This window comes from Galdieria sulphuraria (genome assembly GCF_000341285.1).
Source record: "Galdieria sulphuraria unplaced genomic scaffold scaf_22, whole genome shotgun sequence".
Taxonomy (NCBI): Eukaryota; Rhodophyta; class Bangiophyceae; order Galdieriales; family Galdieriaceae; genus Galdieria; species Galdieria sulphuraria.
Window position 1 is genome coordinate 102,174 of NW_005178453.1, and position 25,802 is coordinate 127,975.

The 25,802-nt window shown below is 37.4% G+C and overlaps 14 protein-coding genes and 1 non-coding gene across 18 annotated transcripts; 6 read left to right on the forward strand and 9 right to left on the reverse strand.

The window, feature by feature from the left end:
* Positions 1–7: 7 nt before the first annotated feature.
* Gasu_29310 (RNA 3'-terminal phosphate cyclase-like protein) lies at positions 8–1,168 on the forward strand. Its single transcript, XM_005706173.1, has one exon. The coding sequence runs from the start codon at positions 28–30 to the stop codon at positions 1,111–1,113; it is 1,086 nt and encodes a 361-aa protein (XP_005706230.1). The 5' UTR covers positions 8–27; the 3' UTR covers positions 1,114–1,168.
* A 79-nt stretch (positions 1,169–1,247) lies between these two features.
* Positions 1,248–3,283, forward strand: Gasu_29320 (beta-amylase). The gene is made up of 8 exons (XM_005706174.1): positions 1,248–1,291; positions 1,340–1,517; positions 1,566–1,807; positions 1,862–1,957; positions 2,018–2,421; positions 2,490–2,830; positions 2,880–3,006; positions 3,073–3,283. Exons 1-8 carry the CDS (start codon positions 1,266–1,268, stop codon positions 3,228–3,230), a joined length of 1,572 nt encoding a protein of 523 aa, XP_005706231.1. The 5' UTR covers positions 1,248–1,265; the 3' UTR covers positions 3,231–3,283.
* A 21-nt stretch (positions 3,284–3,304) lies between these two features.
* Gasu_29330 (uncharacterized protein) lies at positions 3,305–4,397 on the reverse strand. The gene is made up of 2 exons (XM_005706175.1): positions 3,953–4,397; positions 3,305–3,897 (listed from the first exon to the last, which is right to left on the reverse strand). The coding sequence occupies exons 1-2, from the start codon at positions 4,380–4,382 to the stop codon at positions 3,359–3,361; spliced, it is 969 nt and encodes a 322-aa protein (XP_005706232.1). The 5' UTR covers positions 4,383–4,397; the 3' UTR covers positions 3,305–3,358.
* Positions 4,398–4,422: 25 nt separating this feature from the next.
* On the reverse strand, positions 4,423–6,867 carry Gasu_29340 (alpha,alpha-trehalase). Its single transcript, XM_005706176.1, has 3 exons — positions 6,855–6,867; positions 5,451–6,811; positions 4,423–5,401 (listed from the first exon to the last, which is right to left on the reverse strand). The coding sequence occupies exons 1-3, from the start codon at positions 6,856–6,858 to the stop codon at positions 5,120–5,122; spliced, it is 1,647 nt and encodes a 548-aa protein (XP_005706233.1). The 5' UTR covers positions 6,859–6,867; the 3' UTR covers positions 4,423–5,119.
* Position 6,868: 1 nt separating this feature from the next.
* On the reverse strand, positions 6,869–7,657 carry Gasu_29350 (uncharacterized protein). The gene has a single exon (XM_005706177.1). The coding sequence runs from the start codon at positions 7,625–7,627 to the stop codon at positions 6,920–6,922; it is 708 nt and encodes a 235-aa protein (XP_005706234.1). The 5' UTR covers positions 7,628–7,657; the 3' UTR covers positions 6,869–6,919.
* Positions 7,658–7,677: 20 nt separating this feature from the next.
* Positions 7,678–8,618, forward strand: Gasu_29360 (uncharacterized protein). Its single transcript, XM_005706178.1, has 2 exons — positions 7,678–8,096; positions 8,158–8,618. Exons 1-2 carry the CDS (start codon positions 7,788–7,790, stop codon positions 8,584–8,586), a joined length of 738 nt encoding a protein of 245 aa, XP_005706235.1. The 5' UTR covers positions 7,678–7,787; the 3' UTR covers positions 8,587–8,618.
* A 4-nt stretch (positions 8,619–8,622) lies between these two features.
* Positions 8,623–12,287, reverse strand: Gasu_29370 (beta-carotene 15,15-dioxygenase, putative). 2 transcript variants are annotated; one of them, XM_005706179.1, is made up of 8 exons: positions 12,087–12,287; positions 11,698–12,033; positions 11,018–11,641; positions 10,409–10,957; positions 9,963–10,339; positions 9,571–9,906; positions 9,057–9,507; positions 8,623–8,999 (listed from the first exon to the last, which is right to left on the reverse strand). In XM_005706179.1, the coding sequence occupies exons 1-8, from the start codon at positions 12,147–12,149 to the stop codon at positions 8,655–8,657; spliced, it is 3,081 nt and encodes a 1,026-aa protein (XP_005706236.1). In that variant the 5' UTR covers positions 12,150–12,287; the 3' UTR covers positions 8,623–8,654. The 2 variants fall into 2 exon arrangements, with proteins under 2 accessions (XP_005706236.1, XP_005706237.1); XM_005706180.1 differs by lacking the exons at positions 10,409–10,957; positions 11,018–11,641; positions 11,698–12,033; positions 12,087–12,287 and having other exon boundaries at positions 9,571–9,997.
* Position 12,288: 1 nt separating this feature from the next.
* On the reverse strand, positions 12,289–12,361 carry Gasu_nc0032. The gene has a single exon. It is a non-coding gene; the product is annotated as a tRNA-Arg (tRNA).
* A 29-nt stretch (positions 12,362–12,390) lies between these two features.
* On the reverse strand, positions 12,391–15,047 carry Gasu_29380 (ubiquitin-protein ligase (Cullin)). 2 transcript variants are annotated; one of them, XM_005706181.1, is made up of 6 exons: positions 14,589–15,047; positions 13,891–14,551; positions 12,942–13,839; positions 12,753–12,890; positions 12,560–12,700; positions 12,391–12,508 (listed from the first exon to the last, which is right to left on the reverse strand). In XM_005706181.1, exons 1-6 carry the CDS (start codon positions 15,028–15,030, stop codon positions 12,455–12,457), a joined length of 2,334 nt encoding a protein of 777 aa, XP_005706238.1. In that variant the 5' UTR covers positions 15,031–15,047; the 3' UTR covers positions 12,391–12,454. The 2 variants fall into 2 exon arrangements, with proteins under 2 accessions (XP_005706238.1, XP_005706239.1); XM_005706182.1 differs by having other exon boundaries at positions 12,753–13,839.
* Positions 15,048–15,051: 4 nt separating this feature from the next.
* On the reverse strand, positions 15,052–16,657 carry Gasu_29390 (ubiquitin carboxyl-terminal hydrolase 12/46). The gene is made up of 2 exons (XM_005706183.1): positions 16,520–16,657; positions 15,052–16,458 (listed from the first exon to the last, which is right to left on the reverse strand). The coding sequence occupies exons 1-2, from the start codon at positions 16,610–16,612 to the stop codon at positions 15,217–15,219; spliced, it is 1,335 nt and encodes a 444-aa protein (XP_005706240.1). The 5' UTR covers positions 16,613–16,657; the 3' UTR covers positions 15,052–15,216.
* Positions 16,658–16,667: 10 nt separating this feature from the next.
* Gasu_29400 (hypothetical protein) lies at positions 16,668–17,917 on the forward strand. Of its 2 annotated transcripts, none has more exons than XM_005706184.1 (3): positions 16,668–16,885; positions 16,943–17,050; positions 17,103–17,917. In XM_005706184.1, the coding sequence occupies exons 1-3, from the start codon at positions 16,691–16,693 to the stop codon at positions 17,721–17,723; spliced, it is 924 nt and encodes a 307-aa protein (XP_005706241.1). In that variant the 5' UTR covers positions 16,668–16,690; the 3' UTR covers positions 17,724–17,917. The 2 variants fall into 2 exon arrangements, with proteins under 2 accessions (XP_005706241.1, XP_005706242.1); XM_005706185.1 differs by having other exon boundaries at positions 17,103–17,748.
* On the reverse strand, positions 17,753–20,057 carry Gasu_29410 (uncharacterized protein). The gene is made up of 4 exons (XM_005706186.1): positions 19,857–20,057; positions 18,678–19,808; positions 18,523–18,631; positions 17,753–18,464 (listed from the first exon to the last, which is right to left on the reverse strand). Exons 1-4 carry the CDS (start codon positions 19,974–19,976, stop codon positions 18,112–18,114), a joined length of 1,713 nt encoding a protein of 570 aa, XP_005706243.1. The 5' UTR covers positions 19,977–20,057; the 3' UTR covers positions 17,753–18,111.
* Positions 20,058–20,247: 190 nt separating this feature from the next.
* Positions 20,248–21,948, forward strand: Gasu_29420 (uncharacterized protein). The gene has a single exon (XM_005706187.1). The coding sequence runs from the start codon at positions 20,868–20,870 to the stop codon at positions 21,753–21,755; it is 888 nt and encodes a 295-aa protein (XP_005706244.1). The 5' UTR covers positions 20,248–20,867; the 3' UTR covers positions 21,756–21,948.
* A 4-nt stretch (positions 21,949–21,952) lies between these two features.
* Gasu_29430 (ABC transporter, ATP-binding & transmembrane domain) lies at positions 21,953–23,727 on the reverse strand. Its single transcript, XM_005706188.1, has one exon. The coding sequence runs from the start codon at positions 23,715–23,717 to the stop codon at positions 21,984–21,986; it is 1,734 nt and encodes a 577-aa protein (XP_005706245.1). The 5' UTR covers positions 23,718–23,727; the 3' UTR covers positions 21,953–21,983.
* A 10-nt stretch (positions 23,728–23,737) lies between these two features.
* Positions 23,738–25,798, forward strand: Gasu_29440 (SDA1 family protein). The gene has a single exon (XM_005706189.1). The coding sequence runs from the start codon at positions 23,822–23,824 to the stop codon at positions 25,775–25,777; it is 1,956 nt and encodes a 651-aa protein (XP_005706246.1). The 5' UTR covers positions 23,738–23,821; the 3' UTR covers positions 25,778–25,798.
* Positions 25,799–25,802: the final 4 nt, after the last annotated feature.

Here is a 25,802-nt window from a genome sequence, read left to right on the forward strand (position 1 = left end):
GACTTTCATACAACTGAGTCTTTTGAGATGGCCATTCGAGTCCATCGTCGAGTGAACTTTCGTTACCGTTTGCTTCTCGCTCTATTTACTGGTAAACAGATTGTATTTGACTTTTCTGAAGAACCCAACCATTCCCAACTATTAAAACCTAATGAAATATCTTTATTGCGTTTGTTGGATCGAATAACTAGTGGAACTCAGTTGCAACTGGATGAAGCACAATGCCTAGTAACCATACAACCTGGTGTGTTGATAGGAGGCAACGTTACTCATCAGTGTTCTACGTGTAGAGGGTTAACTTATTATTTGGAATTTTTGGCTTTACTAGCTCCTTATTGTAAGAGAACTTTGGAAGCAACTCTAACAGGTGTAACTGCTCATCCTTTGGATACTTCTGTGGATACTTTTCAGAATGTAACCATTCCTTTATTAAGAAAACTTGGTTTAGGAAAGGAATGTAGTCTCAAGATCAAGAAAAGGGATAGTTCTGCTTATGGGTTGGGTGAAGTATTGTTCACTTGTCCGATTATCCTGAAGGCTTTGGAGCCTATAGAATGGAAGAATCGAGAAGAGATAAAACGAATACGTGGTATGGCATATTGTTCAAGAATACCTCCCAATGTTGCGAGCCAATTGATAGACAACTCGAGAAATATCCTTTGTGAATATTTGACGGATGTCTTTATTTACTCCGATTGGAATCCTGGAGGAACAGATGAACCTAGTATCAGTCTATCACTTTTTGCTGAAACATCGAGTGGCTTTATATTAGGAGCAGATAGTTGTTGGAAGGGAAAGGACTGGAACGAAGAAATATTATCAAGTGTGTCTCAAGAAGCTACCCAAGCAATACTTTTCCAAGCTATGGAAAATAGTGTTGTAGATACTCAACATCAACTTTTTATATGTTTATGGATGGCCTTATCGAGTGCAGATTTATCAACGGTAGAATTGGGTCGCCTAACACCTTGTACTATACAGTTATTGAGAGATATTCAAGACTTTATGGGGGTTGCTTTTCAAATAGAACGAGGTAGTAATAATAACCATCCAAGTTTACTGTGTTCTTGTATTGGTATGGAATATCGAAATGAAAACCGTAGACGTTATTAAAAGCTCTCCAAAAATCCTTTTGTGGATTCAGTTGGAAGCCATTTCCTATTCTTCTCTGTAAAAAGATATCGCATATATATATATATATATATATATATATATATATATATTTATGTATATATAGTTATCCATAACAATATTATATTTTGAATATGCATCTATTGAAAAGAAGATATGGGTAATATTACTTCACGCCGTTTATATGACACTTAGTAACATGGACTAGATGTCATTCGAGGCCAACTACTTTTATCACAGGCTGGACCATCTTTGTGTTGTTTTGTATAGCTTGTTATTCAGTTGTTTTCAAAAGCCACGCTAGTTTTCCTTTGCACAACAAAGATGCTGCAGGCAGTCCTATGAAAGGTGGATCTATACCCAATGCCCCTGGAGTTCCAATTTATGTATGTCCTATTCTCTACTTTAGGGGTTTTTTCTTAAGTTTTTATTAGGTTATGATGCCACTGACGAGTGTTTCTGATGACGGGCAACTAAAAAAAGATTATGATGGCAAGAATATCAGTTGGATTCTAGAACAGTGGAAGAAACTTGGAGTAGAAGGTCTAATGGTGGACATATGGTTTGGGTTGGTAGAAAAAGAGCCTCGACAATATGACTGGAAACCTTATATCGAATTGTGTCAGTTGATGAAGTCTGCCAATCTCAAACTACAGACAGTACTTAGCTTTCATCGGTATGGCTTTTAGGCATTGTTGACCATGAGTGATGATGATTGGATTCTTGTTAGTTGTGGTGGAAATGTGGGTGATCGTTGTTATATTCCATTGCCCAAGTGGATATTTGCAGTTGCTGAGAATGACTCTGATATCTTTTTCAAGGATAGGCAAGTAATCCATGGAATAATGAGAGTCATTATGAGGATAAATATTGATACAACTTGTAGAGATGGAAGTGCAGATGACGAATATCTAAGTTGGGGTATCGATGAAGAACCTGTTTTGATGGGAAGGACAGCTGTCCAAGTCTATCAAGACTTTTTTATATCTTTTCGGGAAACTTTTCGAGAATTTTTTGGCAATGTTATCAGTCAAGTACAGATTGGATTGGGTCCTGCTGGAGAATTACGCTATCCTAGTTATCAATTGAACAAGTGGACTTTTTGTGGAGTTGGGGAATTCCAGTGTTTTGATAAGTATCTCTTAGGTCGTCTACAGTCAGAAGCAGATAAACATGGAATATCGGAATGGGGACATCCTCCTTATGCAAAGGATGTTGGGTTTTATAATAGCTCACCTTCAGAGACATTGTTCTTTCGAGATGATGGCGGTATGTGGAATACGAGATATGGTAAGTTTCTATCGTTGTTCGATTGACTTTCTCATGTATATATGTATGTATGTATGGATGTATGATAGGTGACTTTTTCTTAAATTGGTATTCTAATGAGCTTATTCAACATGCTGATAGAGTTTTAACTGCTGCTACTCAAGTTTTTTTCGATCTTTCCAATCCCAACAACGACTTTACGGGTCAGTTCCACTTGGCAGTGAAAGTGGCTGGTGTTCATTGGCATTTTCGTTCCAAAGCGCATGCATCGGAATTAACTGCCGGTTATTACAACACTCGATACCGAAATGGATATTCACCTATCTTCCGAGTCTTGAAGAAACATGAAGCAACGGTTGTATTCACTTGTATGGAAATGAAGGATAATAATCAACCCAAGGATTGTTATTGTTCTCCAGAAGACTTGGTGGTGCGTAGTGTATTATCGATGGGAAAGTTGTTTGTATAAAAGTACTTAGGGACTTATCGTTCGAAGTTCTATAGCCAACAACATTTCTTTTGCTGGAGAAAATGCAGTTAGTTTTTATGATGTCGAATCTTATAGACAAATTTCTGCAGTATCACGTTCGTATGCAGTTACCAAAGGTACATGAAAGGAATGGTTGAGATGTGTTGATGGATATACTGAATAATGGAATCTCAATGACTTAGGCAAACCAATGGAAGCAGTGACCTATTTACGTTGGCCAGAGCCTATTGATATTTTCTTTCAAAAGGATACTTTGAGCATTTTGGGTCAAAAGTTTTTCGATTTTGTGCGTTCAATGGCTTATGATCAAGCAGAATCTACAGACTTTCCTGGTTTATAAAAAAACAGAAAGATTTGTTAAACCGGAAATGAAATATATCTTTTCTGTATGAAGAGAAACAACTACTACCATTGAGAAAATATTTTACATTTATTCAAAGATGATATTTTGTGCTGAGAATGGATATTCTATCGTAATAGAATCCACAAAATTTCTGGTAAGAATCTCCCCAAAGTATAGATTGTAATAGCCACAAGAAACAATCTCTTCCAATGCAATTCACGAATCATCAAAATGTCTGTTCGAGGAAACATTTTGCAAACCTTCAAAGCACATTGAAATATACAGTCTTGAGAACCAATCAACCAAGAATCGTTATTTCTTCTATCTGTTGTTTGTTGTTCTTCTCGTAAACATTCATTTACCAAATAGTCACATTTAGACAACACTACTGTATCATCTATAAAGATCGCTTTGAATCTTTCCAATACAATCAATATCCACAGTAATATGAATAAAGGAATACAACCCAACAAAGTCCACCAACTAGGAGACAGATTCTCTTTCCATTTCTGACTTTTATTGGGACCTCGTATTCTTCTCCAGTTGCAACCTTTGGTTTCATTCCATGGATGCTTCCTACTCCATTTCCAAACGCCTTCATCGGAAACAAAACCAAATTCATGATAACCTATAGGCACTGGAGTAACAATGGACCATCGAATAGCTGACAAATTTCACAACTTAGCAAATAGGAATACACAATTTAACAACATGCATACCATCATTAGCCATTAGCATAGGAATGGGTTCCCAATTGTTCCAATCACCACAAAGAAATATTTGTGAACAACATCCATCAGAATCGAAAATAAACTCCGTCATAACACCAATACAATGGGTTGTGGAGTCTTGAACAATATTAGCGGTATCTTTTTCCTTGAAATGTTGACGAGTTTCTTCTCTTTCTTCTTTCAACCCTTTTTCAAGTTTTGATGATAGGCTTCCCAAACTGTTCCCAATACTAATGCTACTGGTAGCCTCAATTGTGTGACTATTATCTACAGCGATATCCCCTAAACTGTTCGATGGACAACCCACCAATCCTTCCGGTAATCCTTCAATGAACGTTTCTTCAGTGTTTGGTTTCCAAAATGAGTGCAAGGTATCTAACAAAGAATAGTTCCATATTGAACCTCTTGAAGGTGCCATTGAATTGAACAAGTTGAAAACTCATGAATCTCCAGACACTCTCCAAAATAAGCAACGTCGTCTTTTAAAAAAACTATCAAACTAGCGCAACTTTACACTATAAAAAGTCTCTTGGTATTACTACGTCACAACAACAGAAACGGAAGCGTGTCGACAAAATATTGTGTTGAATCGCAACAATTCGAAAAATAACAAGTCGTATTTTTTTTATCTTCGGTGTATAAAATTCAAACCAACTCCGCCACCAACCGAAATCATCAATTTGAAAAATAGTCTCAAAGCACAATGTGAGAGAACGTGTCTGATTCAGGAGCGATTGGGACATTTCCCTTTAAGCCAAGAAGAACAGGAATCCTTGTCGTGTCTAACTTTATTTCTTCGACTACAAACTACGTATTTTCTCACGTGTTTCTGCGCCATTCATTGGATGCAACCAGCACAACAAATGTTACAGATAGAGACACGTCAAACGATCGCTATACACTGCGTGTGGGAGCTTTGGAGACTTGACTTGGTAGAGAAACGACAAATCAAGTACTATGCACTCCTTCTATATATATATATATTATTATTGCCTAGTTTACTTTGTTTGGTTACGCCATTCTCAAATACCAAGTTCAGAAACACTCTGAACAGAGTCTTTGAATACTCTTTGATGACATATAACAAAGATATGGTGTAATAACTAGGCAAAATACAATTCGAATCTTTCATTATATTATCAAATATTTTTCTTTTTATGAAAATATTTGAGAATCAATCAATCCAGCGTAATGACGTAAAAAGTACAAAGCTACACCGTTTGTCCATCCAAACCCAATTTGTGGTTTATATTCTCCACCTCCTCCACTTTGTCCACTATTCAACATACCGTTGTACTTTTCATACATATATCCAGTTGCATACCAGCCATGATAACTAGATTGAATATATCGAGTGACTATTTTAGATGCTATTTGTAGGGCTCCACAACCAGGTGCAAATGTTTCCAATGCAAGAAACCCTTCAGCTAACATATCCTATTCTCATAGGAGGATTCAAGTTGATCAATGAAATATGAATAAATACCTGTAATGGAGGCCAAGCATTAGGAGAGTCCCATTGCTGACCCGACTCAAAAGTAGTTGTCAGGACACCACCACTCTGCAACAATCCACTATTCGAAAAACTTTCTACAATTCCTTTGGCTTCTTCTTGACTAGAAACCAAGTATTCTATTGAATGTGACCAAAGAGGTAGATAGTTGCTAGCAGAAGAAGAAAATTGTCTTTGAGTCCATTGTTCCCTTTTCATATCATAATCTTTCCATTGAAGAGAATGCTTATCCCATAGAAAATGTCTCATGGCTTGTGCACGAATAGAACGTTGTTGATTGAACCAGACAATACGTTGCTCCAATTGGTTCTTGGTATCTAAAGATAAGGGTTCCATAGAGTCGAGTAACAGATAATTCTGATACAAACTACTTATTTGATACTCCATTCTAAGTAAAATGCTATTCAGACATACAGGTATAATATTTTGAGTACAAATGGTATGAAGATGGCATCCATCTTCAAACCAACGAGAAGAAAAGTCCCAACCACTTTCAGCTGCTGATGCTAATCCACAAAAGCACTGTTCTCTTTGTTGCTCTTCAGATAATGTTTTCACCAAACGCATGTCGCTACAGAAAGACTCTGGTCTAGGTTCAGATGTGTTCACAATATATCGATTGAGCATTCTTGGTGGTTCACCTATAAACACTGAACGATAATTGGAAAAGAATTCATATTCCTTTTCTAGTCCTTGTAGAGCACGATGAAGAAATGTGAGCAAACTTGGGTTATCGTCGCACCAATTTCTTACAAGAATGGCAACCATATCGCTTAAGAGAGGAGGTTGACTTCGGTTCAGGTAATAAATACGACCTCCATTGGGAACAAAACCAAACTTGAACACCATATCGAGCAGATTATCCACCATATCTCTAGCTAAAGTAAATAGTCCACAACTCAACAAACCCTTTATGATGAAATAAGAGTCCCAATAGTAAAACTCTCGAAAACGACCTCCAGCTACAATCATAGGCTTCTTCCAAGGAATCAACGTATACCTTGATGGATGCTCATAGACTTGTGGATGCACCTGTAAACAAAGAGATCGCCAAGAATCGAAGAGATAAGTTACCCAGGAAAGAACAGAATCTCTCTGATCGTCTTTTACCCTATTTAGAATAGCCGCAAAGTTTTCTTTTAACTCAAGTTGCAAGTCGAACCAATTGGGAACACTTTGTTCTACTTGGAAACGGATGGTATCCGAACCTGGTGGTTGAAAATAAGTATCAAGAAAAGTGTTCAAGCCATTCCTATCCCATTGTTGACAACCAGAGTTTATGAGTTGGTGAAACTTTTCTAAAACCACTTGAGGATCTTCTTTCAAAGAACTATCTACAAAGTCTTTGCAGTCTTTGAAAACTCCATAGTGATGAACCCATTTCAGTAAAGCACCACGTAAAAAGATTTCTTCCGACATTTATTATTTTTGATGTGCCGATCTCAAAAGAATCGATTCAATTGGGCTCGTGAAGCTTCACTAATCAATGGCACTTGATCCGGCTTATTGCCTCGAGCCACACATATTATGACGTACATAGTGATAACCACTATAGCACAGAAAACCAAACTACAAAGGCTTTCTACTACACCAGGAGGTATAGCTCCAGAAGCTGAGGTTGCATGAAGGAACATTTGGGGAATAATCAATACCAAGTCTATGAGAATAGCTTGCATAGTATTGAACCTAATAAAATTGTCCACTGTCTCATTACGAACAATGAAGTAGAATAACATGGCGAAGAGAACAAAAGCCAAAAAGGGAATACCTCGATAGACAATTAGCAACGGTTGCAATGGATAGAAAATAAAAGCAGAAATAACAGGATATTTAGCAAACACAAATCTCCCATAAACAACACCGTCTAAAAGGGGCATCAAGTAAGGAAGAAACGCCAGTAATCTATTCTTTGGAGAAGGTTTTAAGGGAATCAAGTTCCTTCGAGGTGGTCGACGGTAGGCACAGGTAACAGGCTGTCTTTGTGTTCTTCTTACTAAATAAGATACTTGGATTCTTGTCCAACGCTGATTTCTGGAAGAAAACCAACAAAAACAATATTTGGAACGACAACATATACTTGTCCAACTTGAGTATCTCCTGCAATGACCAACATGAGAAATACCTATAAACGCCATCAATCCAATAAACATCTTTCTATATATTGACAAAGTGATTAAAGTGCCTTTCACTTTCTTAAAATTCTTCTCAACATATATTTTATTCTACTTTGAAACAATCAAAAGCTTTTAACGAAATCATTCACAAATCATTTCTCTTCTTGTTGCTTGACAACATTATTAGACGATGAGGATGCTTCCAATAACTTTGTGGAAACTGTCTTCTTCCTTGCTGCGTTTGCAAGTACCTTGTAAAATTACTTCAAGTATTCCTTCTACAGCTAACTTTTCTCGTGGAACGTCTTTTATGAGATATTTCAATACCTCCCAACTATTAAAATCAAGTGAAGAGAAGGAAACTTTTCACTTTATGCCGTTATCTTACAACGAAGATGTGAGAGCAGTTTCAGGTTTAACGGCTCCTGATGAACCTCCTCATGCACCTTTACCCAAAGATCACGAGTTGAACGGTGATTGTGACTTTTCTAGACAGTTGGACATGGTAGGTAGTCTTGTTTGGGAGAGAATGGTTGGACTCAGTTACTGACTTGGACATGATTTAGCACGAAGATGTCTCGGATAGGGAAGCAGCCATTGGAACAGCGTTATTGGTCCTTATTTTTGGAGGGGGTTATTACTTGGCAGAATATGTCTTTCCTAAGGAGTATAAAGTGACAAGAACAGAACTACCTTATCTTGAACAAGACTTGGGCGGTTATCTAAAGTTGGATGAAACAGGAACTCAATTGATTCCTCAGTTTGACTTTGTTACTTATGCAGCTCCTGATACTCCACAGTGTGGATATCTTTCCACCATAAAGAAGATAGATAAGAGTCCTTCCAGTCCAACAACTTTTAAAGAAAACAATAACAATTATTCGGAAAATTTCAAGGATAATGTACAAAGCAATGGAAAATCCTCTATGAATAATAACCATGTAGAAGCTAGTGACGAACCAGACTATGACAAATACATTCAAGGCAGTTCATAAAGTATTGCAATTCCTTTTTATTTTCTACACAGTATTACCCACCCAACATTCTATCAATCCCAATACTATTATGCAACAACATCTTCTGCAAAGGAACCATGAAAACCATATGGAAATGGTTGTGGAGATCGTATACGACAAATGGGACCTTTGGCAACTTGTTGGCTATCAAAAATAGCAAATTCAACACATCGCCCTTTGGGACGATAAATGGCCGCCATGAGATATCCAACATCTTCCTCTTCAACATCCATCTTAGGAATAAATATTACTTCACCCACAAAGTCCGTCTTTCCACAATGCCATATTTCTTTGGTTTCTTGAAACAAATCATACTTGACGACTAACTGGAATGGAAAAGGAAGATCATCAAAAGCTGAAGCACAAGCATACAGATATCTGCACTTCTTTCCCTATAGTAAATTTTGTATAAAAAAACAACAAATTATCAAGTTACTTATTCAACTCACCTCTCGATGAGGATGCACCTCGGGAAAGTCACAAGCTGTATGATCTATCCATTTCTTATTCAAATGATTCCTCTTCCAGTCTATTTCTATACGGAGAAGATACTGAGGTGCTCCACCTCCATTGGCACGTGGGTCGAAATAACCAGGACGACAAGGATAATAACCAAACTCATTTCCTATTACGAAATCTTTAAAAGAACAGGTATATATTGCTACCTTGTCATCTTCTTCACTAGCATTGCCTAGATGAATAGTAAACAAGGGTTCATTCAATGAATAAGAGACAGGTTCAAGATCAAGCTTCGAATCAGGACGTGGAATCAAAAACAAATCGGCATCTTTGAAAGTGTGGCTAGTAACTGCTTTTGGTAAAGACTCGAAGCCCGCCAATGCCTTTATAAGAGACAAAGGCTTCCATTGCAAATAAGACGAAGTAAAAATATAAAAATTTCTACCAATCGAATCAATATCCCAATATGTCACATTGTATATGTCTATACAGAAATATACTCACTTGGTAAAACAAAAATCATGAAGATAACAAAGACCAGCAATGGAATGTTCTATTTGAGAATATAGTGAACCATCTGACCGAAACTCATAAACTGTCAATCGAGTGTGACGACCAGGAACAACAGAACAACCCAATAGTCGGTTGTTGTCCTTGTCCAGTCGAGTATGAGCAAGAAAAGATACATTTGCTGCTAAACTATTCTGAAAACTATATTGTCCTTTTGTTTCCAGTGTTTTTGGATCCAACGCATAAGGTAAACCACCTTCGTGAAGACATAATAGGTTATCTGCCCATTCGATCACACAAGTATTAGCAGGTACTTTAAATATCTTTGCTCTATTCCAACGATAGATCAGAATGTACATAAGAAAAGTTGCTAAATGTAGTCAAACCTAACATTCCGCCACCAACCTCCCGAAAGTTTCCCAAAGCCACGATACACTCCGTGTCCAGTTTTCGTTTCCTCTAAATAGGCTTCTGTCTCAACAAATTTCGAACGATACAAGCAAGAACCATCGCCTCTAAACGTAAGACTTCGAATAAATCCGTGTCCATCAAACGGGTGAAACCAGTCTCCATCTATTTGTAACAGACCAGGACCATTCAGAAAATAGGAACCGATAATATCTTTAGGAATGGTTCCTTCAATATTATCCGCAGTCAACTCTTGTGTCACTGCCTTTGGTTGACTGGAGAAGAGAAAAGAATAGTCTTCCAAAGAAAAGCCATATTTGTCTTGTAACAACTCGGAAGAATCCATTAACGGAATCTCCATTCTTTATGGTCTTAATCTTTTTGGATCTCTTGGAAACATCGAACATTCTCTTATATTACCAACACCTAAATATAACATGACTACACGTTCTAAACCAATTCCTGCTCCTCCATGTGGTGGAGTTCCATATTTAAAGGCATTAATGTAATCTTCAATGGATGATAAAGGAATATTTCTTGCTTTTACTTGAGTTTCTAACAACTCCGAGTCGTGAATGCGCTGTGCTCCAGAAACAATTTCTTCTCCTCGTAAAAACATATCAAAAGAATTAGAATATCGAGAATCGTCTGCTTTAGGCATCGTATAAAATGGTCGAACTGCTGCAGGGAAACTTGCCAATGTATAAAAATCTGTTCCATACTTTTCCTTTATAATCTTTCCTAAAGCCTTCTCATTCTCTGTAGAAAGGTCTTCCAAGTCTTCTAGAACATAACCGTTATCTCTCAAAAGCTGCACTGCTTCTGGAAAATGCAATCGAGGATTTTGTCCTGCAGGAAGATAAGTAATGGGAGATATTTGAAATTTTTGTTGAATCAACTCAATTTCACTTGCAAAACGCTGACAAATGCCTTCAAAGATACCAATGAACAATCGTTCTAAAACATCAAGCACCTATTCAAATTAAACAAGAAATAAAAACCTATCACATAGCAAATTTTTGACAAAAGATACCTCAAAATAATGTTCTCGAATGGCCATTTCGATATCTAATCCAATAAACTCACACAAATGACGATGTGTATAAGAATTTTCAGCACGAAAGACGGGTCCAATTTCAAATACGCGTTCCAAATCACCACAAATAGCCATTTGCTTATAAAGTTGAGGACTTTGAGCAAGGCATGCATTTTGTCCAAAATAATTCAGTTTGAAAACTTCTGCACCACCTTCACTAGCACCTGCAATTATTTTAGGAGAATGTATTTCAATAAAGCTTTCTCGTAACAAAATTTCCCGAAAAAGTTGACAAACTCCGGACTGAATACGAAAGATTGCTTGCTGTGACGGAACACGAAGGTCTAAAACTCTATTATCCAGTCTTGTGTCTCTTAACACATGAACACCTTCCTGCCAGTCTGGACGTCCAGCATCTTCGACTCGAATAGGAAGTCTCGCTTTCACTTTATTAACAATGTATAGCTTCCAAACATGCAGTTCAACATCATGTTGAGAACAAGACTTTACTTCTGCTGCAACAACACTGCCGTAAATATCTACAAGACACTCTTCTCCTACTTCCTTGGTCATCCACTTTATCATTTGTCGGGAAACTCTCTCTGACTCTGAAACGACTGCCTAAAATAATATTAGTTGACTAATAAATAAAATAACTCTTCATATGTAAAACTCACTTGTAAAGTATACTGTGATTGTCTTAAAACCAAAAAGGCACTTCGTCCTTTCGGTCTGATTGTATCAACTCTCGCACGTATCCATACCTGCTTGCCAACTTTCTCCTTATCTAAACTAGAAACAGAAGTAAACACAATAGTGCTTCTTGAAACCGTTTCAAGTGACTGAACAAGCTGATATTCGCCAAAGTTCTGTGTTGATTCGTCCTGGACGCAAAGATAGTTTATCTTCGTCGACAAACTGTTGTCTAAACTCGCTTGGTTTCTTAACGCTATTCTCTCAGCTTTGGAAAGTTTCTGTCGAGGCTTTTCAATATCTGTTGTTTCTTTCTGAGACTACAAGTATAAATGTAAAACAAAGAGAAGAGATAAATGACATCAAAACTTACTGATTCCTTAGTTCTCGTTTCTTGGTTACCATCTTGTACAAATTTCTCGCCACCGTCAGACATTGTATAGTAGGTACAGGTATAATGAAATACAAAATGATGTTTCCAACCAAAAAACAATCGACAATGCCTTCCCAAGTGATTCCTCAACAAAGTCATAAATGACAAAAATTTCGATTATTTACATGCCCACTCGAGTCGACGCCCTACCTGGGACTCGAACCCAGAATCTCTCAGTTAGGAGCCGAGTGCCTTATCCATTGGGCCAGCAGGGCTATTGCACAAAAGTAGTGATGATAAGACTAGTCAAAGTTACTTCTTTATGTTCAATAACCAAAAAACAAAAGTTCGCAATAAAAGAATTATTCCTATGCGACGTATTTATACAGTGAAGAATTTTGTTCATCTCTTTCAATATATTCCTATAGATGATTTCAATATAAACGCACGAATAATCGCGAAAGAGAACCTACTCGAGTGATAAGATCTTCTATTCTTGCCTTGATCACCTTTGGATCCGGGTTAAACAATTGCATCAATTGTTGACTAACTTCTACTATCAGTCTTTGATGATCAATAGTTCTTCTACTTTTCATTATACGAACAATAGCAGCCTATATGAATAATAATAAGTATTCAAAAATGTAAAAAATTCTAGTAACAAACCTCTATAGCATGACGACGATCCTCATCCACTGCGGTTCGTGTAGCTTCCTTTTCTTCTTGATTGATTCTTGCCATTAATAACGGAATCTTGATCCTCCGCGATAGAGGTGCAAAATTCCAGTTGATTTCATACATTTCCTGTATATTCTTCAGCAAACAACGAGAAGACCTCACCCTTTTTGTACTTACATCATTCTTCGCATTTTCTTGATCGTTTCCTGTTGTATCCTTGCGAAGAATAGGATATTTAGAACTACACAAACTATTCAAGTACTTTCTTAGACCTTCCAAATCTTGTTCACTATTTCCAACATTCAAAGACTCATGAATGCTTTCAAATGAAAGTCGCTCTGTATCGTTAAACAACAGTAAAATGCACATTTGATGGGTACTAACTTGCAACTCAAAACTTTTTCCTTTAGCAAAAGGAAAGCCATGACAATGCAATGTACCAACGCCCAAAGAGTGAACCCAACGAAGCTTTCTTTGTGAAGTGCGGCTATCGTAATATTCTTGAAATACGGATAGACACCTACCAAGTTCTTCTGGCAGACAAATATCATCAGATTTGTAAGTTGGCCAATGTCCAGTAGTTAAAACAGTCACATTAAAGTCTATGTTGCCTAAGACTTGTTGAATAGCATTGGACTGAAGCCAAACATGGAAACCTTCCTGAACTTCTCGACTCAAATGCATATCTGTCACCATTCCTTCCAATTTTGACGTATATTGAGAGCCACAGGTCATCTTCAGCTTGGTAATAAAGGAGCGTTCCAAGTCTTCGCTCAATGAACGTTGAAAAAGCAATCGCTTTGAAAGTTGCTTTCGATAAAACTCCCCAAATAAATCCTTCTCTGAAAGATAGCTAAATAGCTTTACTACTTTCTCCAGTTTATCCTCAATGGCATCTTCTGAAAGATGTCGTATCTCTCCACTGGCTTTCAATAGTGTGTCGCAATACGTCGATAACAATTCAGCACAAGTTACACTCCCAAGAGGTTGATTCAAAAAGCTTTCAAAAGCTTCCTTGATCGCTCTATAAAATCGTGTATGGCTTCCAAGACAAGTAATAATGACTTCCAGATATCTGCACCAAACTCTATTAGATGCAATAGTAACGGACCTTTTTAATGCTTACCGTTCATGAATTTCCATCAAAGTTTCAATCAATTCCTGTCCATGAAGAGTTTTTTCTCCTCCATTTTTATCATTCTGCTCTAATCTTGCACGAAATGCTTTTACAACATCGTTTCCTTCTTGCAAAATCTGGGTTCGTAACATTTCCGCTGCAGGTTCAATACCCTGTGAAACACCAGGTCTAGAGAACAACCTATACCATCTTGCCAAGTCAGATTTTCTTCCTTGCAAAAGTAATGGTATAAATCCAGACTGTTCTTTCATCAACAATTTGTGTTGGTGTGCGTCGAGCAATTCAGCTTCACAAATTAACAAAGATCTTTCTTCTGTTTGTTCGGTGAAATAAGTTTTGCATCTACGAACTTCATCTTCTAAAGCTTCTTCTACTCGTATCATATACACAGGAAAAGAGTCTTCTTCTGCCCAACGGTTTGACACGCCTTTACAATATTCAGCAACTGCTTTCAAATAGGGTGTTTCCAATTCTTCAGTATACAGTTTCAAGGATCCATTTCCCAACTCAATAAAGATACGGACAACAGATTGTATCAAAAGCTGGTCCACAGTTTCACTCATTCTTTCCTTTTCAAGAAGGCTGAGTATGATAGATCTTGCTTCGGCCTTGACAGCTTGAAAAACATTATCTCGAAAGCATTCATAACCTAGTTCGTCCAAAGTTGGCTTCTGTGCTCGTTTCACATAAAATCTGTCCAAATAACCGAAAATCTTTCGAATCCATCGCATCTACAAAACACTTTAAGTTGACTGCAACGAAAAAAGGAAATAGAAGCAAAAAGCTTGCCATCACTTTATGATTTTCCCAACGGTGTACCAACTCTTTCAGTTTAAACTCGTTGTGTAAACTTTTCACACTAGGTAAGACTCTCTCCTTCAGATACTGTACCTCTGTTTCCTTGATACTGGCATAGAGTTGGTCGGCATAAATATGAGGCGGCTTTTGAGTACATAATGTATACACAGTATTATAAATTGCCATCCATTGTTCGGCGCCATATTTTTTTCTCGAGTCCATTCCCGACTCGAGACAGTGTTGAAGTGGTAAGAAGCCCTTGTTCCATATGAAGCTCCAACCTTCTTCAAAAGATAGTGGATAAGGAAACCTTGGAAACGAGTTGGACATATCCCACAACAAACAACAAAAGTTCAAACAGAATATTTTATAGAGTGAAAGGCTTGGTTACTATTCCAGTTTATACTTTTCTCCCAAGCCAAATACTAAGTGGATCTCCCAATAGGCTTTTCCCATAAAAGAGAAAATTATTTCAATAGTTACCATTTTCTTTCTTACAGTATTACATAAGTTTCATTATCTCATATTCACAGGAACTGTCTCGTAGAATAATATATATCCTGCATCAGAACTGGGACCCATTTCAAACGAACTACCGAAAACTGCTTCCAAGTCATTTTCATCCTTGAGTTCTACACACTCATCATCAAACAGAATCCACCGACCATAGCTTTTAATCAAACAAACATAATGTCCGTGATTAGGACCACTTCCTACATGAATAACAACTGCAACAAGAGAATATAAACGGTCAGGATCTTCCGCATCTTCACTAACATTAAAAAGACGAAGTTGCAGAGGAAACACAACTCTATAGGATAACTTTTTATAGCGTTGATATTGTTCCATAAATTTAAAGCGTTTTAGATGAAGAGCGAGAATATATGGAAGCTTCTTGATTCGAACAGACCTTTCTGCTTCTTGTAATGAACAACAAGCATCACAAAAGAACTTGTCATGCTTTGTTAGTAGTTCAGTCGAACAAAAGTTGCGCAAACAACTCGTAATAGATGAATTCTGGTCAATATCAACACTAAGGTCAAAAAAGGATTCTACACGTTGCGTTACATTTTCACAACTAAGACAACGAACTTCATTGGTTAATAGACCTTCAAACAAGTCATGAACCCAAGTACGAGGTGAATCCGACCCCTCATCGGTCTTATCTAGGCTGTTTCTCCCTTTCTTGGTTATTTTCTGCTTCTTAGCTTCCTCTTCTCTTTGAAGTATCTCGACTATTTCGTTTAAAATAAAGTTTAAAAATTCATGCGCGTCTTGATGCATACAACCACTAAATAACTGATTGTCTTTTCGCAATCTTTCGATGAATTTCTTGGGAGCAATTGAACCTATACGCTTCCTTTGAGTATTGATTTGGTAAAACAAGTCTGCTAAACACGTCAATAAATTTTCTTTGTCATATCCTACAGAGCCCTTAGAGATTCTCGTGCTGACACTGGATCTTGGCAACATAGCTTCTGATCGTTGCTCCTCAGAGCTGCCTCTAGACTTTTTTGAATTAAGCCCAACTGCACTACCCATTCCTTTAAAGGCATTTTTAAAAGAATAGGCAGAGGAAACATGGTTTGTTGCAGTTCCATTCATAGAAGACCCTGGGTTTGGTTCCGAAATTCCGTTACTTTCTAGCTCTTGTTGTCGCTTCAGTAGTTCTTTTTTATAAGCTAAAACGCGTTCCCTAAAAGGTTTGCAAAAATACAGAGCTTGCAATACAGAACTGCAATAGCAAGTGTTTCCAAACTTTGAAGAACAACAACAAACAAATTCGGTAAAAATATACCGTGAGAAATAAACTACTTACGTTCTCCAAACCAAAATATCGTTCGTCATCAGGTAATTCCGTTTCTAAAGCTTTCTCAAGTTTTCCTGAAGCTGTCGAACTTCCTACTCCCATTTTCAAGACAACTTCATATACGTCCAAATGAAATTCTTCAAGTTGTTGCAGATACTGAAATCCGAATCCGTTTTAATCATGGCTTTCAATTGGACGTTATTGCTAACCAATGGTACTTTGCAACTTGTCAAGTCAGGCACTGGAGATCGTCCAAGACAAGGCGACAAGTGTCTGGTGCAATGTAAACTGATGAATAATTTTGTCGAGGAGAAGGACACTGAAGAAAGTGAGCAGTCACTCTTCAAGTTTTGGCTTCCGCTGGGTAGAGGTTTTGTTCGTTTTTGTCTCACCCATTCTCTGAATAAGCACTAACTGGAATTGACTTGATAGTATTCGAGAGACCTGGAACAAATAGTTTCTGACCTATATGTTGGTTCAGAATGCGTTGTACGATCGTCGGATGTTGTTGACCCAAACAAGTCCACCATTTCTCTACATGTGAGACTCTGTTTGCATTTTTGAGTTATAACACTAAATAGTTGTATTGCAGTTGAGTTTACTTGATGTCATTCGTGGAGAAACAACCTCTGTAGAACAAAACGAAAGTAGTTGTATTTTAGAATCAGTTTCTCAGTTGAAGAACGAGGCCAAGCATTTGATGAGTAATCCTTCCGTGCAGTTGGAACAAGTAGAGAATGCATTAGACAAATATGAAGAAGCTTTCGATATGTTGTATTCTCACGCTACCGCCACAATGTTGGAAAAACAATCTTTTCGTGAAGTTATGGTTGGCTTACGTTGTAATTTGGCAATATGTTACAATAGACTGTCTAAACCTTATATGGCATGGTTACATAGTAATGCTGCTCTTAATATGAGACCGATGGAAGTCAAAGCAGTATTTCAACGTGCCAAGGCTTATCTGCATATAGGCGACCTGTTTAATGCCTACAGAGATATTCAGATATTGGAGTCTTGTAGTTATTGTGATGATATAGCAGTGAATCGATTAAAGGCCCAAGTCGAGCAAGCAATCGATCGGCAGTCGAAACAAAATGACAGAGAGCTTCTAGAAAGTTTTCAAGTTGCTCTCAATACTCGGTCTTTTGTGATTCCTTCCCATCTCAATATTAGAGCACAGAAGGATCGTGTTTGCAACAAGTTTACATAGATGACTTGGGATTCCTTGCTACAACTATCCCAAGCGAGTTTCAAATGTATAGAATGATTCGTTGTAGTAACAATTTGTAATAGTGTATTCTACAGGATATGACTTCAGACCTTGAAAGAATCGCGAATATCCTATCAACAGCTTTATCCTCATTACCAAATACAATTGTACATTATAAAGGACTTACAAAAAGCTGACGGAAACTAGTCTTCAAAAAACATTTCTTTCTATTTTCACTCATACAGCAGTTCTAAATATGTACATCCTTACTCACAAAAGTACATCACTAGAGTTACACAAGAGAAATATCAAAATTGAATCTATATCAACTCAGGATTGACAAAGTGAATACAACAAAGATAGTCAAAGTGAGCACAGCAGAATGTTATCAAGTCGATTTACGCGTCTCCTTTAAGATCATTTCCATAAATGACTGAGTAATATGGCCCCAAATCTTAAGAATAGAAGACACATTTCTCGTTAAAGTTAGTTGTGTTGCTATTTGTTCATAAAAATGCGTTATCAGACTTTCTCCTAATTCACCGCCACCACAAGCTTCGTTTTGTATTAAGAAAAACACGTTTCCATCATTTTCTATACTTGGAAACAAAAACAAAAGAGGCAATTGAATAATAGTACACTTCGCCTTGCAAATGATGTATATAACAGCATCATAATACAACTCATGATGAAGATGTGGATACCTTCGTTCCACAGATGAGCAAGCAAATTTAAGATTTTCTGAAAAGTCAAAAATATAAGCAATCTATCCAATGAAAAGAAACCACTTCATACGCACCATATAGTTCTTCATGGACAAACTGTTGGTCACCAGTGTCTGAAATACTTTTCAAGCTTTTCAAAATCTCCCATTGTCCACGCAACCTTCCTTCCTTCAAGGCATTAGACTAACAAACTTGAGAAAATGAACCAACATACAAATTTGATGCTTACTTGAGACATATACTTCGTAAAACGCTGCACATAGTCTATAGTTGTTATTGCAGCTGTCTGCAACTGACAATTCCAGGGAGGCTTGTCTTTATTCAATTCATCACTGATACAACTCTCCTCATTCTCCACTTTCGAAGGGTCTACACGTTGCTTAGAGTCAACAATGCCATCACGAGACGATTTACTACTCAAAATGGAAATGACCTGTTCCTTTTCAGATGCCCAAGTTGATTGTTGATTGTTGGAAGGATTGGTTTGCAACAAATCTGCAGTACTATTTGATGATTTTTCTTCACTTGAAAAACTTAAATGATTCGACAAGTATGATGGTTCCATTTGAAACATGCTACGACCAAACGTTTCCACCCATTGTACAACCTCCTTCAAGAGTGGACGAAACATATGCAAAATGGTATCCATGGTCGTGTCTAGATTCATAAGAACTTCAGGTTTTATGTTTAACTCAACAAATTGATCCCTTTCAAGATCCAAAAAATGAGCAAACTGCTGAATTCGATGTTTCAATTCTTTTGGACAAACTGTATCATCTTCAATCATAGGAACTACGCCTTTTAAAAAGCGAAAGGGTATCTTGTATTTGTTCTTCAAGGCAATAAAAAAGGCCTGCGTTGAATTGGCAACTTCGAGAGAAGGATTTGAAGGTAGCACACGTTTAGAAGGACCAAGCATCTCAGACTTTGTTCTGTAAATAGTTGGATTCAATCCCGACTTGTCTCGTTCCTCATTTCGGAGAGAAACAACACTATTACAATCTGAAGAAGCCGTCGACATAATTCCTGAAGACTCAACGCTGCCATTATGATGCAAAGGAGATAGCATCAAGTTTCCGGTATCCAGCTTCCAACTTTTTTGTTCTGTGCGAGGATTTGAAAGTAACAACTTACCATTTCTATCTCTTTTGTTTGTCTTCAGGCTTCCGCTCATCGATTCCGAGGTTCCCCCTTGACTCTTCTTTGGTTCTACTGATCCAACGCTATTGTTCTCGAAAGACTTGTTGCTTGCTTTTTCTGCTTGCCTTGAAAGTTCTGACAGTAGCTGACTATACTGACGATAAGATTTAGAGTGCAAAAAGGCATTATTTTCTTCTGCACGGACGATCCTTTCTATATACTAGCCACTGTTAACGAAGCAAGGTTAATCTTTCAATCTATGACTTACTGCACGGCTTTCTCTATTGAACAATTTGGAAAATATGCCAATCAATTGCTCAATAAAGAATTCTCTAGTGCTTCGTTCAAGTGGCCAAGAAGGTTGTAACGTGGAAGTCTCTCCGAACATACAAACTCCCGAAACCCAAAGCTCCCTCCTTCTTCTGTTGCCCTTAGCGCCCAAAAATTTCTCAAATCAACGTCAACGTTGTCCTTTCATAAGCAAGCTGTGTCTTGTAACTCCAGAGACTGACATAAAGAGGATAGATATTTAACTAGTACACAAAAACAAGTGCATCTTTATCTATGATGCAAAGTTGAGCGAAGCTATAAGACTTGGAACTCGAGACCTGTCTATGTATAATTTTGCCGCATGAAATAATGCAAATTTTATGACTTTTCTAGACGTTGAAATCGACAGGAGGAATGGTCAGAAATGGACCTCTTGCTAAATTTGGTTCATTCAAAAAAATCGCACACGTAACCTCAATTTTCTGAGGGAAATTATTCATAACCATATTTTTTGTCTGGTTTCTGTGGAAGAACAATTTTTGTGTGTTTCCTGTTTTTTACTTTTGGGTCAACTTGAACTATCACTTTCTTGTACAAACGTGGTTGAAGCCCTAGCAAGAACAGTAAGGCAAGAGGCGTCTGTGACTACGTATAACCTGGAGTCTGCTCTCGAAGTCTACAAGTCATCTTCAAAGGTTGGGGCTATTCATAACCTTGTTGGGTTAACCAATCGTTGTCGTTTAACAAAACAAGTATTTATTACTACTGTCTTGCCCTGAGTGCGCAGTGAAAGGTGTTTGTTAACTTTGGCTTCCACGCTCTACGAAACGACATTTTTCTTTTGATTTTGCAAAATCCCATTGGTCCCCATTTTTGTTGTTGTTGGGATTGTCAACGCATCATCAAGCATTTTTCTCTCTTCAAAAGCCAAATTGACAAGGAAGGCTATCTGATTACTACTTTGCTCCTTTGAAAGTTTGTTTGAACATTCTATCTAAATATTGCTACTATGCACCCTGGTATTGATTCCATGTCATCGAATATCAATTGCGAGAATAACCCTTTTTCTTTTTATGGCAACCCACACAAGAGTGTAATTATACATGGAAAAGAAGGTACTGAGCTCTTGAAAGAGAAGGGAGAAGATTGTAAGACTTTCGAAAACAGTCAACAATATTTTTTGTGGTGCTGTGTACAACAACAAATATATCATTATCAACTATTATCTACAGCCTTTGCATCTTATGGTTTTGAACCGCCAAGGATACCTGGAGCATTTCCTCACCACATTCCTCCTATCTTTAATGGTTCGATGAAATGTCTTAGAGATAGGGAAGTTTTCAATCAAAGCGGTTTTCTTTATGTGAATGTATCTCCTGATACTTATCAGGAAACTAGACAAGAAGCTCCAGTGGAACAGAGAAATCAATGGAGCGAGAAATCCAAGACCACCTCGAAAAAGTCGATATGTAAAGTACTTTTTGAATGTACCAATTCATCTTTATTGGAAAATGCTGAAAATAGATCCATCTTTTCAAAACAGGGAAGTGGATCTCATGTGGGAGAAAATTCAAAGAATCCTTCTGAAGATAGTGGCCAATCAGGGAGACTTTCACAGAATGCTACTGCGGAACACAATGTTTTAGAGAAACATTTACAAGAAGAATATCAAATGGCGAAGAACACTGTGAATGAATCATTTGACTCATTGAAGGAATGTAGCGCTGCATCAGTTATCAAAGGGTCGTATTTGTTATCTCAAGTTGTTCATATTCCGGAAGACGCAATAGAGCCTGAAATACCTCCCGATTTACAAGGACCTGGTGGACATGTCTTTTTACGCATGTTAAGTAGGTCTTGGAGACAATATAAACGCGCACTTGAACACAATGAATGAATGAGAAAGAACTATGAAAAGATTCAGAAAAGGTGAGAAATAGAAAGTGCACATATACACTGCATTGCGTTCTTTGAGTCAGGTCTATAGTTTATTTCTTTCGAGAAAATATTAAAATATTGTTAGTCTTTTCCATATTCAAAAAGGGTAGCGACTTGTAGACTTTTCATATATCCGAAAGAGTCAAAATCTTGTCATGAACGGCTTTCAATTCCTCGTCATGACTTACTATTCTTCAACATCAGTATCCAATCCTTTTTTTGGCAATTTCAGTGTCTTACCTGTAATAAATCCAATACCTCGGAACTTTAATACTTCATATATTGCTTGTTTTGACTCGGTATCAAGATGACAAATAGCTTCATCCATTACTATCCAACTTGGTTTGTGATAGAGCGCCCTTGCTAAGCAAAGTTTTTGTTTTTCTCCAGCTGACAGCAACAAAGCCAAGTCCGTTTGAGAATCCAATCCACCTGTTCTATGCTGTAGATTGGATAGACCTACATATTTTAAGAGACTGGATAATTCTAATTCTTCTTCCTTTTGGGAGTTTTTTGATTTCGGATAACAAAGTTGCTCACGTAATGAACAATTGGGAGGCAAATAAGGATATTCTGGAAGGAAGTAAATTCCATGATAAGATACTTCGCTCAAGGCAGGTCGAAAAATTCTTCCTCTTAAGGGTGTCCATAAACCACGAAGACAACGAATAATGCAAGTTTTCCCTATACCTGAAGGTCCACATATCAACAATGACTCTGCTTTGGCAACTTGGAAGGATAAAGATGACAACAAAACTCTATCATCTAAAGTTTTCACTACCATATCACATACTTCAATGCGATCCCTATGCAATTCAATACATGACTCCATCGAAGTATGGGTCAAAGTTTTCAGTTTATCCAATAACTGCGCTACCCGAGTACAAACTGGTACCAAGCTACTTAAGTTTGTTCCTCTTTGAATCAAAGTCGTAAAGCCATATAATAACGATATAAATATACCACTTGTTTGCGCAATCCATTCTGCCTTGGCAGAATCCTTCTCAAGGCTCCAGTATGACCCTTGCAATAACACAATGCCTATGGTTATATACATGATAAGATTGGTCAGGTATCCATAACCAACTTGAACACTATTCAATCCCAATTGTCTGAAAATAATACGATACCGATTATCGACTACCGATTCCAGAGCTTCTTGTAGCCTTTGCTTTTCAAAGTTGCCATCACCTTGAAACAAGATATACTCTGCATTTCTTCTCAAATCAATATGGAGGAAGCGAAACCAAGCTTGAAATACTTCTTGTTGAAATATCCAAGGTGATACAACATTGACTAGCAATGTTTCTACCGCGCCAATCAAAGTCGACCACGCATATGCAATGGCAATTCCTACAAGTCCACAACGAACCAAAGTCTGAAAAGAGTACCATAGTATATTGAGTACTGCTTCTATTAGACCACTGGAACCCAACTGACCACCAAGAGTCTGATAAAACAACTCAAAAAGTTGTTCGATATCAGAAACAATTCTTTGATCTGGATTATCTGGAAAGTCCTTGCAATTCTGAAGAAGATAAAAGGAAAAGCTGGACAAGTATATGGACTGTATGTATTCTGTCACAGCCTTTCTAGCTCTGTTGCTCAGTACAGCTTGACAAGCTGCTCTAGATATACGAATACAGGTTATCAATATGCACCAAAACAGAAGAGTCCACAATTCACGAACAAAATTTTCCTTGTCTCCTTCCAACAAATATTGATATATTTTTCCAGGAATCAAGATAATCTGGTAACTACACAAAAGACTAATGACGATAAGTACACTCCACAATCCTAATAAATATCTATCCTTTTTGGAAACTTGAGAAAGTATAAATATTGTATACAAGTTGCGCAAAAATTGAAAACTAAAAGTAGCTTCCTTATGATATTTTCCTTCCCTATACCAGTTGATCATAGACGTTGTCTCACTTCTCGATGATAACGGTTGATAAGAGAAAGACATTTAGAGGAAATGGTTTTTGATCGATAGTTGATGAGACCCATTTAATAATAATAATAATGAACTCTGAACTGCAACAGTTGTGTCACTATTGTAAGGTTGACTTTAAAGCATATGAAAAAGATATAGAAGCACAGTTGCAACTTTTAGAGTCGCTTTTGCAACTCACACTTGCAAATAGCGCTAGTCGTACCGAACAAATATCTTCGTTGCTGATTTTTGTCACTAGTATTGCAAACAGCGTCGCCCAGTTTCAGGTTACTCAACAAATACTGCAGGATGTGGTGCAAATTTTGCAAAGGCACGGAGAAGTATTGGATCCTGGATTGAGGTTTCAGTTAGTGCGGACACTTGCCACGCTTTCAAAAAGTTCGGCTTATGATATCTCCAACTTGTTGCCTTGTTACTTTCAGTTATTTCATTGTTCGGACAAACAACTTAGGAAGTATCTCTTTCAAGTGACTATAAAGGCTGTGGAAAGGGAAATGAAAGGAGGTTCAAAACTTGGTTCCCAATGCAAGTCTGTTCTGTATCAATATCTACAAGACAGTCATGAAAAGGTTGCCCAGAAAACGTTATTGTTATTAGTGAGACTTTATGCAGAAGGTATTCTTTCAGATGCTTCAACTTGCAATGTCATGTCCTCTTGTTGTTTTCATGAGAATACCAAAATGAAAGCGATTGCTATTCATTTCTTTTTACAGGAACGTTTTGAAGAGGATGATGACTCTGACAGTTCTTATTCTAGTTCTGATGAAGAAGAGAAACACTTGAATGAAGTGCACGCTGTAGTTTCTCAAAAGACAAGAGAGTTGTGGAACAATTATAAATTGACTAGTAAGAAGAATTTAAGAAAAAGAAGGCAGTTGGAACGGAAAATTTCAAGAATATGTAAAAGCGAACGGCGAAGGAGGCGAAAGCATCAATTGGATCCCAAAGTTGAACCTCCCGTCTCTCTTTTGTTTCAACCGGAAGAATTTGCAGAAAAGCTTTTTGTAGAGTTGAAGAAAAAGAATCAACGTTTTCAGTTGCGACTTGCCATTATCCAACTGATAGCTCGAGTTGTCGGTTTTCATCTATTAGATATTCCTCCATTTATTCATTATCTACTGAAATATCTTCGTCCACATCAAGAAGGAGTTACCAAAATATTAGTTATTTTATTACAAGCCATTCATGAATATACTCCATTGGAAACTATTGAAATGGTGATTCGATACATTGCAGATCACTTTGTGATACCTCAAATGTCAGCCGATACTTGTGCTGTAGGTTTGAATTCCATTCGTTTATTATGTGAGAAACAACCGAATGCCATCGATACTGCACTTTTGGAGGACCTTATTCAATACAAAACTTCAAAGGATAAGAGTGTTATGATGGCTGCAAGGTCTCTTCTTTCTGTCTATCGAAAATTATGTCCTGGTTTGCTTGCCAAGTCGGAACGTGGAAAACTTGGAAATATTCGAGCAATGAAAGAAAAGAGAGCTCTCGCTTCCGAGTCTTCATCTTTGATTGCTGTCTCTTCTGAGGAAGATGATGAAACATGCTCTCAAAGTTGGGATAGTTCTGATAGTTGTTATGAAGAAAGTGATTCCTCTCTAGAAACAGACTCTTTTATAGAAGAAACGAATAGCCAGTATTCTACTCAAGACAATGCTTATGATAGCAATCTGTTCACTCAGCGCATTTTAAGTGATAATGACTTTGTGAGACTGAAACAGTTAGGAATGGGAACCATTGCTATAGATGAGAATGCCTTAAAAGCGATATCTGTGGCTGACATTGAAACTTTTCAGACCAAAAGGAGAAGAAGTAAGGAGGAGAGAATAGCGGCTGTAAAACAAGGTCGTAATGATCGACAAAAATATGGAAAAGGTTCCAAACAAAAGTTCAAGACCGGTCCAACCACCAATCGAGCCAAGCAGAAACGTCAAGTTACTGGAATAATTCAACAAAGAAGAAGAAAACAATTTATGCAATCATTAAAACAACGCACAAAAAGGAGAAAATAACTCTCTTTTCTATTTCGGAGAGTTT

Bases quoted from the DNA above. Each gene is read 5' to 3' on its own strand.
- Gasu_29310 (XM_005706173.1), top strand. From the start codon at position 28: ATGGCCATTCGAGTCCATCGTCGAGTGAACTTTCGTTACCGTTTGCTT.
- Gasu_29420 (XM_005706187.1), top strand. From the start codon at position 20,868: ATGCACCCTGGTATTGATTCCATGTCATCGAATATCAATTGCGAGAAT.
- Gasu_29320 (XM_005706174.1), top strand. From the start codon at position 1,266: ATGCATCTATTGAAAAGAAGATATGG. The intron at 1,292-1,339 runs GTAATATTACTT...AACATGGACTAG, and splicing joins CTATTGAAAAGAAGATATGG to ATGTCATTCGAGGCCAACTA. The intron at 1,808-1,861 runs GTATGGCTTTTA...GATTCTTGTTAG, and splicing joins ACAGTACTTAGCTTTCATCG to TTGTGGTGGAAATGTGGGTG.
- Gasu_29340 (XM_005706176.1), bottom strand. The intron at 5,402-5,450 runs GTATTTATTCAT...CTATGAGAATAG, and splicing joins ATGCTTGGCCTCCATTACAG to GATATGTTAGCTGAAGGGTT.
- Gasu_29350 (XM_005706177.1), bottom strand. From the start codon at position 7,627: ATGTTTATTGGATTGATGGCGTTTATAGGTATTTCTCATGTTGGTCAT.
- Gasu_29410 (XM_005706186.1), bottom strand. From the start codon at position 19,976: ATGTTCGGAGAGACTTCCACGTTACAACCTTCTTGGCCACTTGAACGA. The intron at 19,809-19,856 runs GTAAGTCATAGA...AACAGTGGCTAG, and splicing joins TCAATAGAGAAAGCCGTGCA to TATATAGAAAGGATCGTCCG. The intron at 18,465-18,522 runs GTGCGTATGAAG...TTGACTTTTCAG, and splicing joins TGTCCATGAAGAACTATATG to AAAATCTTAAATTTGCTTGC.
- Gasu_29360 (XM_005706178.1), top strand. From the start codon at position 7,788: ATGCTTCCAATAACTTTGTGGAAACTGTCTTCTTCCTTGCTGCGTTTG. The intron at 8,097-8,157 runs GTAGGTAGTCTT...GACATGATTTAG, and splicing joins TTTCTAGACAGTTGGACATG to CACGAAGATGTCTCGGATAG.
- Gasu_29330 (XM_005706175.1), bottom strand. From the start codon at position 4,382: ATGGCACCTTCAAGAGGTTCAATATGGAACTATTCTTTGTTAGATACC. The intron at 3,898-3,952 runs GTATGCATGTTG...GAAATTTGTCAG, and splicing joins TATGCTAATGGCTAATGATG to CTATTCGATGGTCCATTGTT.
- Gasu_29430 (XM_005706188.1), bottom strand. From the start codon at position 23,717: ATGATCAACTGGTATAGGGAAGGAAAATATCATAAGGAAGCTACTTTT.
- Gasu_29390 (XM_005706183.1), bottom strand. From the start codon at position 16,612: ATGGGAGTAGGAAGTTCGACAGCTTCAGGAAAACTTGAGAAAGCTTTA. The intron at 16,459-16,519 runs GTAAGTAGTTTA...TGTTCTTCAAAG, and splicing joins GATATTTTGGTTTGGAGAAC to TTTGGAAACACTTGCTATTG.
- Gasu_29380 (XM_005706182.1), bottom strand. From the start codon at position 15,030: ATGTCCAACTCGTTTCCAAGGTTTCCTTATCCACTATCTTTTGAAGAA. The intron at 13,840-13,890 runs GTAAGCATTAAA...AGTTTGGTGCAG, and splicing joins TTGATGGAAATTCATGAACG to ATATCTGGAAGTCATTATTA. The intron at 12,701-12,752 runs GTTTGTTACTAG...TTATTCATATAG, and splicing joins ATCGTCGTCATGCTATAGAG to GCTGCTATTGTTCGTATAAT.
- Gasu_29440 (XM_005706189.1), top strand. From the start codon at position 23,822: ATGAACTCTGAACTGCAACAGTTGTGTCACTATTGTAAGGTTGACTTT.
- Gasu_29370 (XM_005706179.1), bottom strand. From the start codon at position 12,149: ATGTCTGACGGTGGCGAGAAATTTGTACAAGATGGTAACCAAGAAACG. The intron at 11,642-11,697 runs GTGAGTTTTACA...ATATTATTTTAG, and splicing joins AATCACAGTATACTTTACAA to GCAGTCGTTTCAGAGTCAGA. The intron at 9,000-9,056 runs GTGAGTTGAATA...AATTTACTATAG, and splicing joins AGGTGCATCCTCATCGAGAG to GGAAAGAAGTGCAGATATCT.
- Gasu_29400 (XM_005706184.1), top strand. From the start codon at position 16,691: ATGGCTTTCAATTGGACGTTATTGCTAACCAATGGTACTTTGCAACTT. The intron at 16,886-16,942 runs GTTCGTTTTTGT...TTGACTTGATAG, and splicing joins TTCCGCTGGGTAGAGGTTTT to TATTCGAGAGACCTGGAACA. The intron at 17,051-17,102 runs GTGAGACTCTGT...GTTGTATTGCAG, and splicing joins AGTCCACCATTTCTCTACAT to TTGAGTTTACTTGATGTCAT.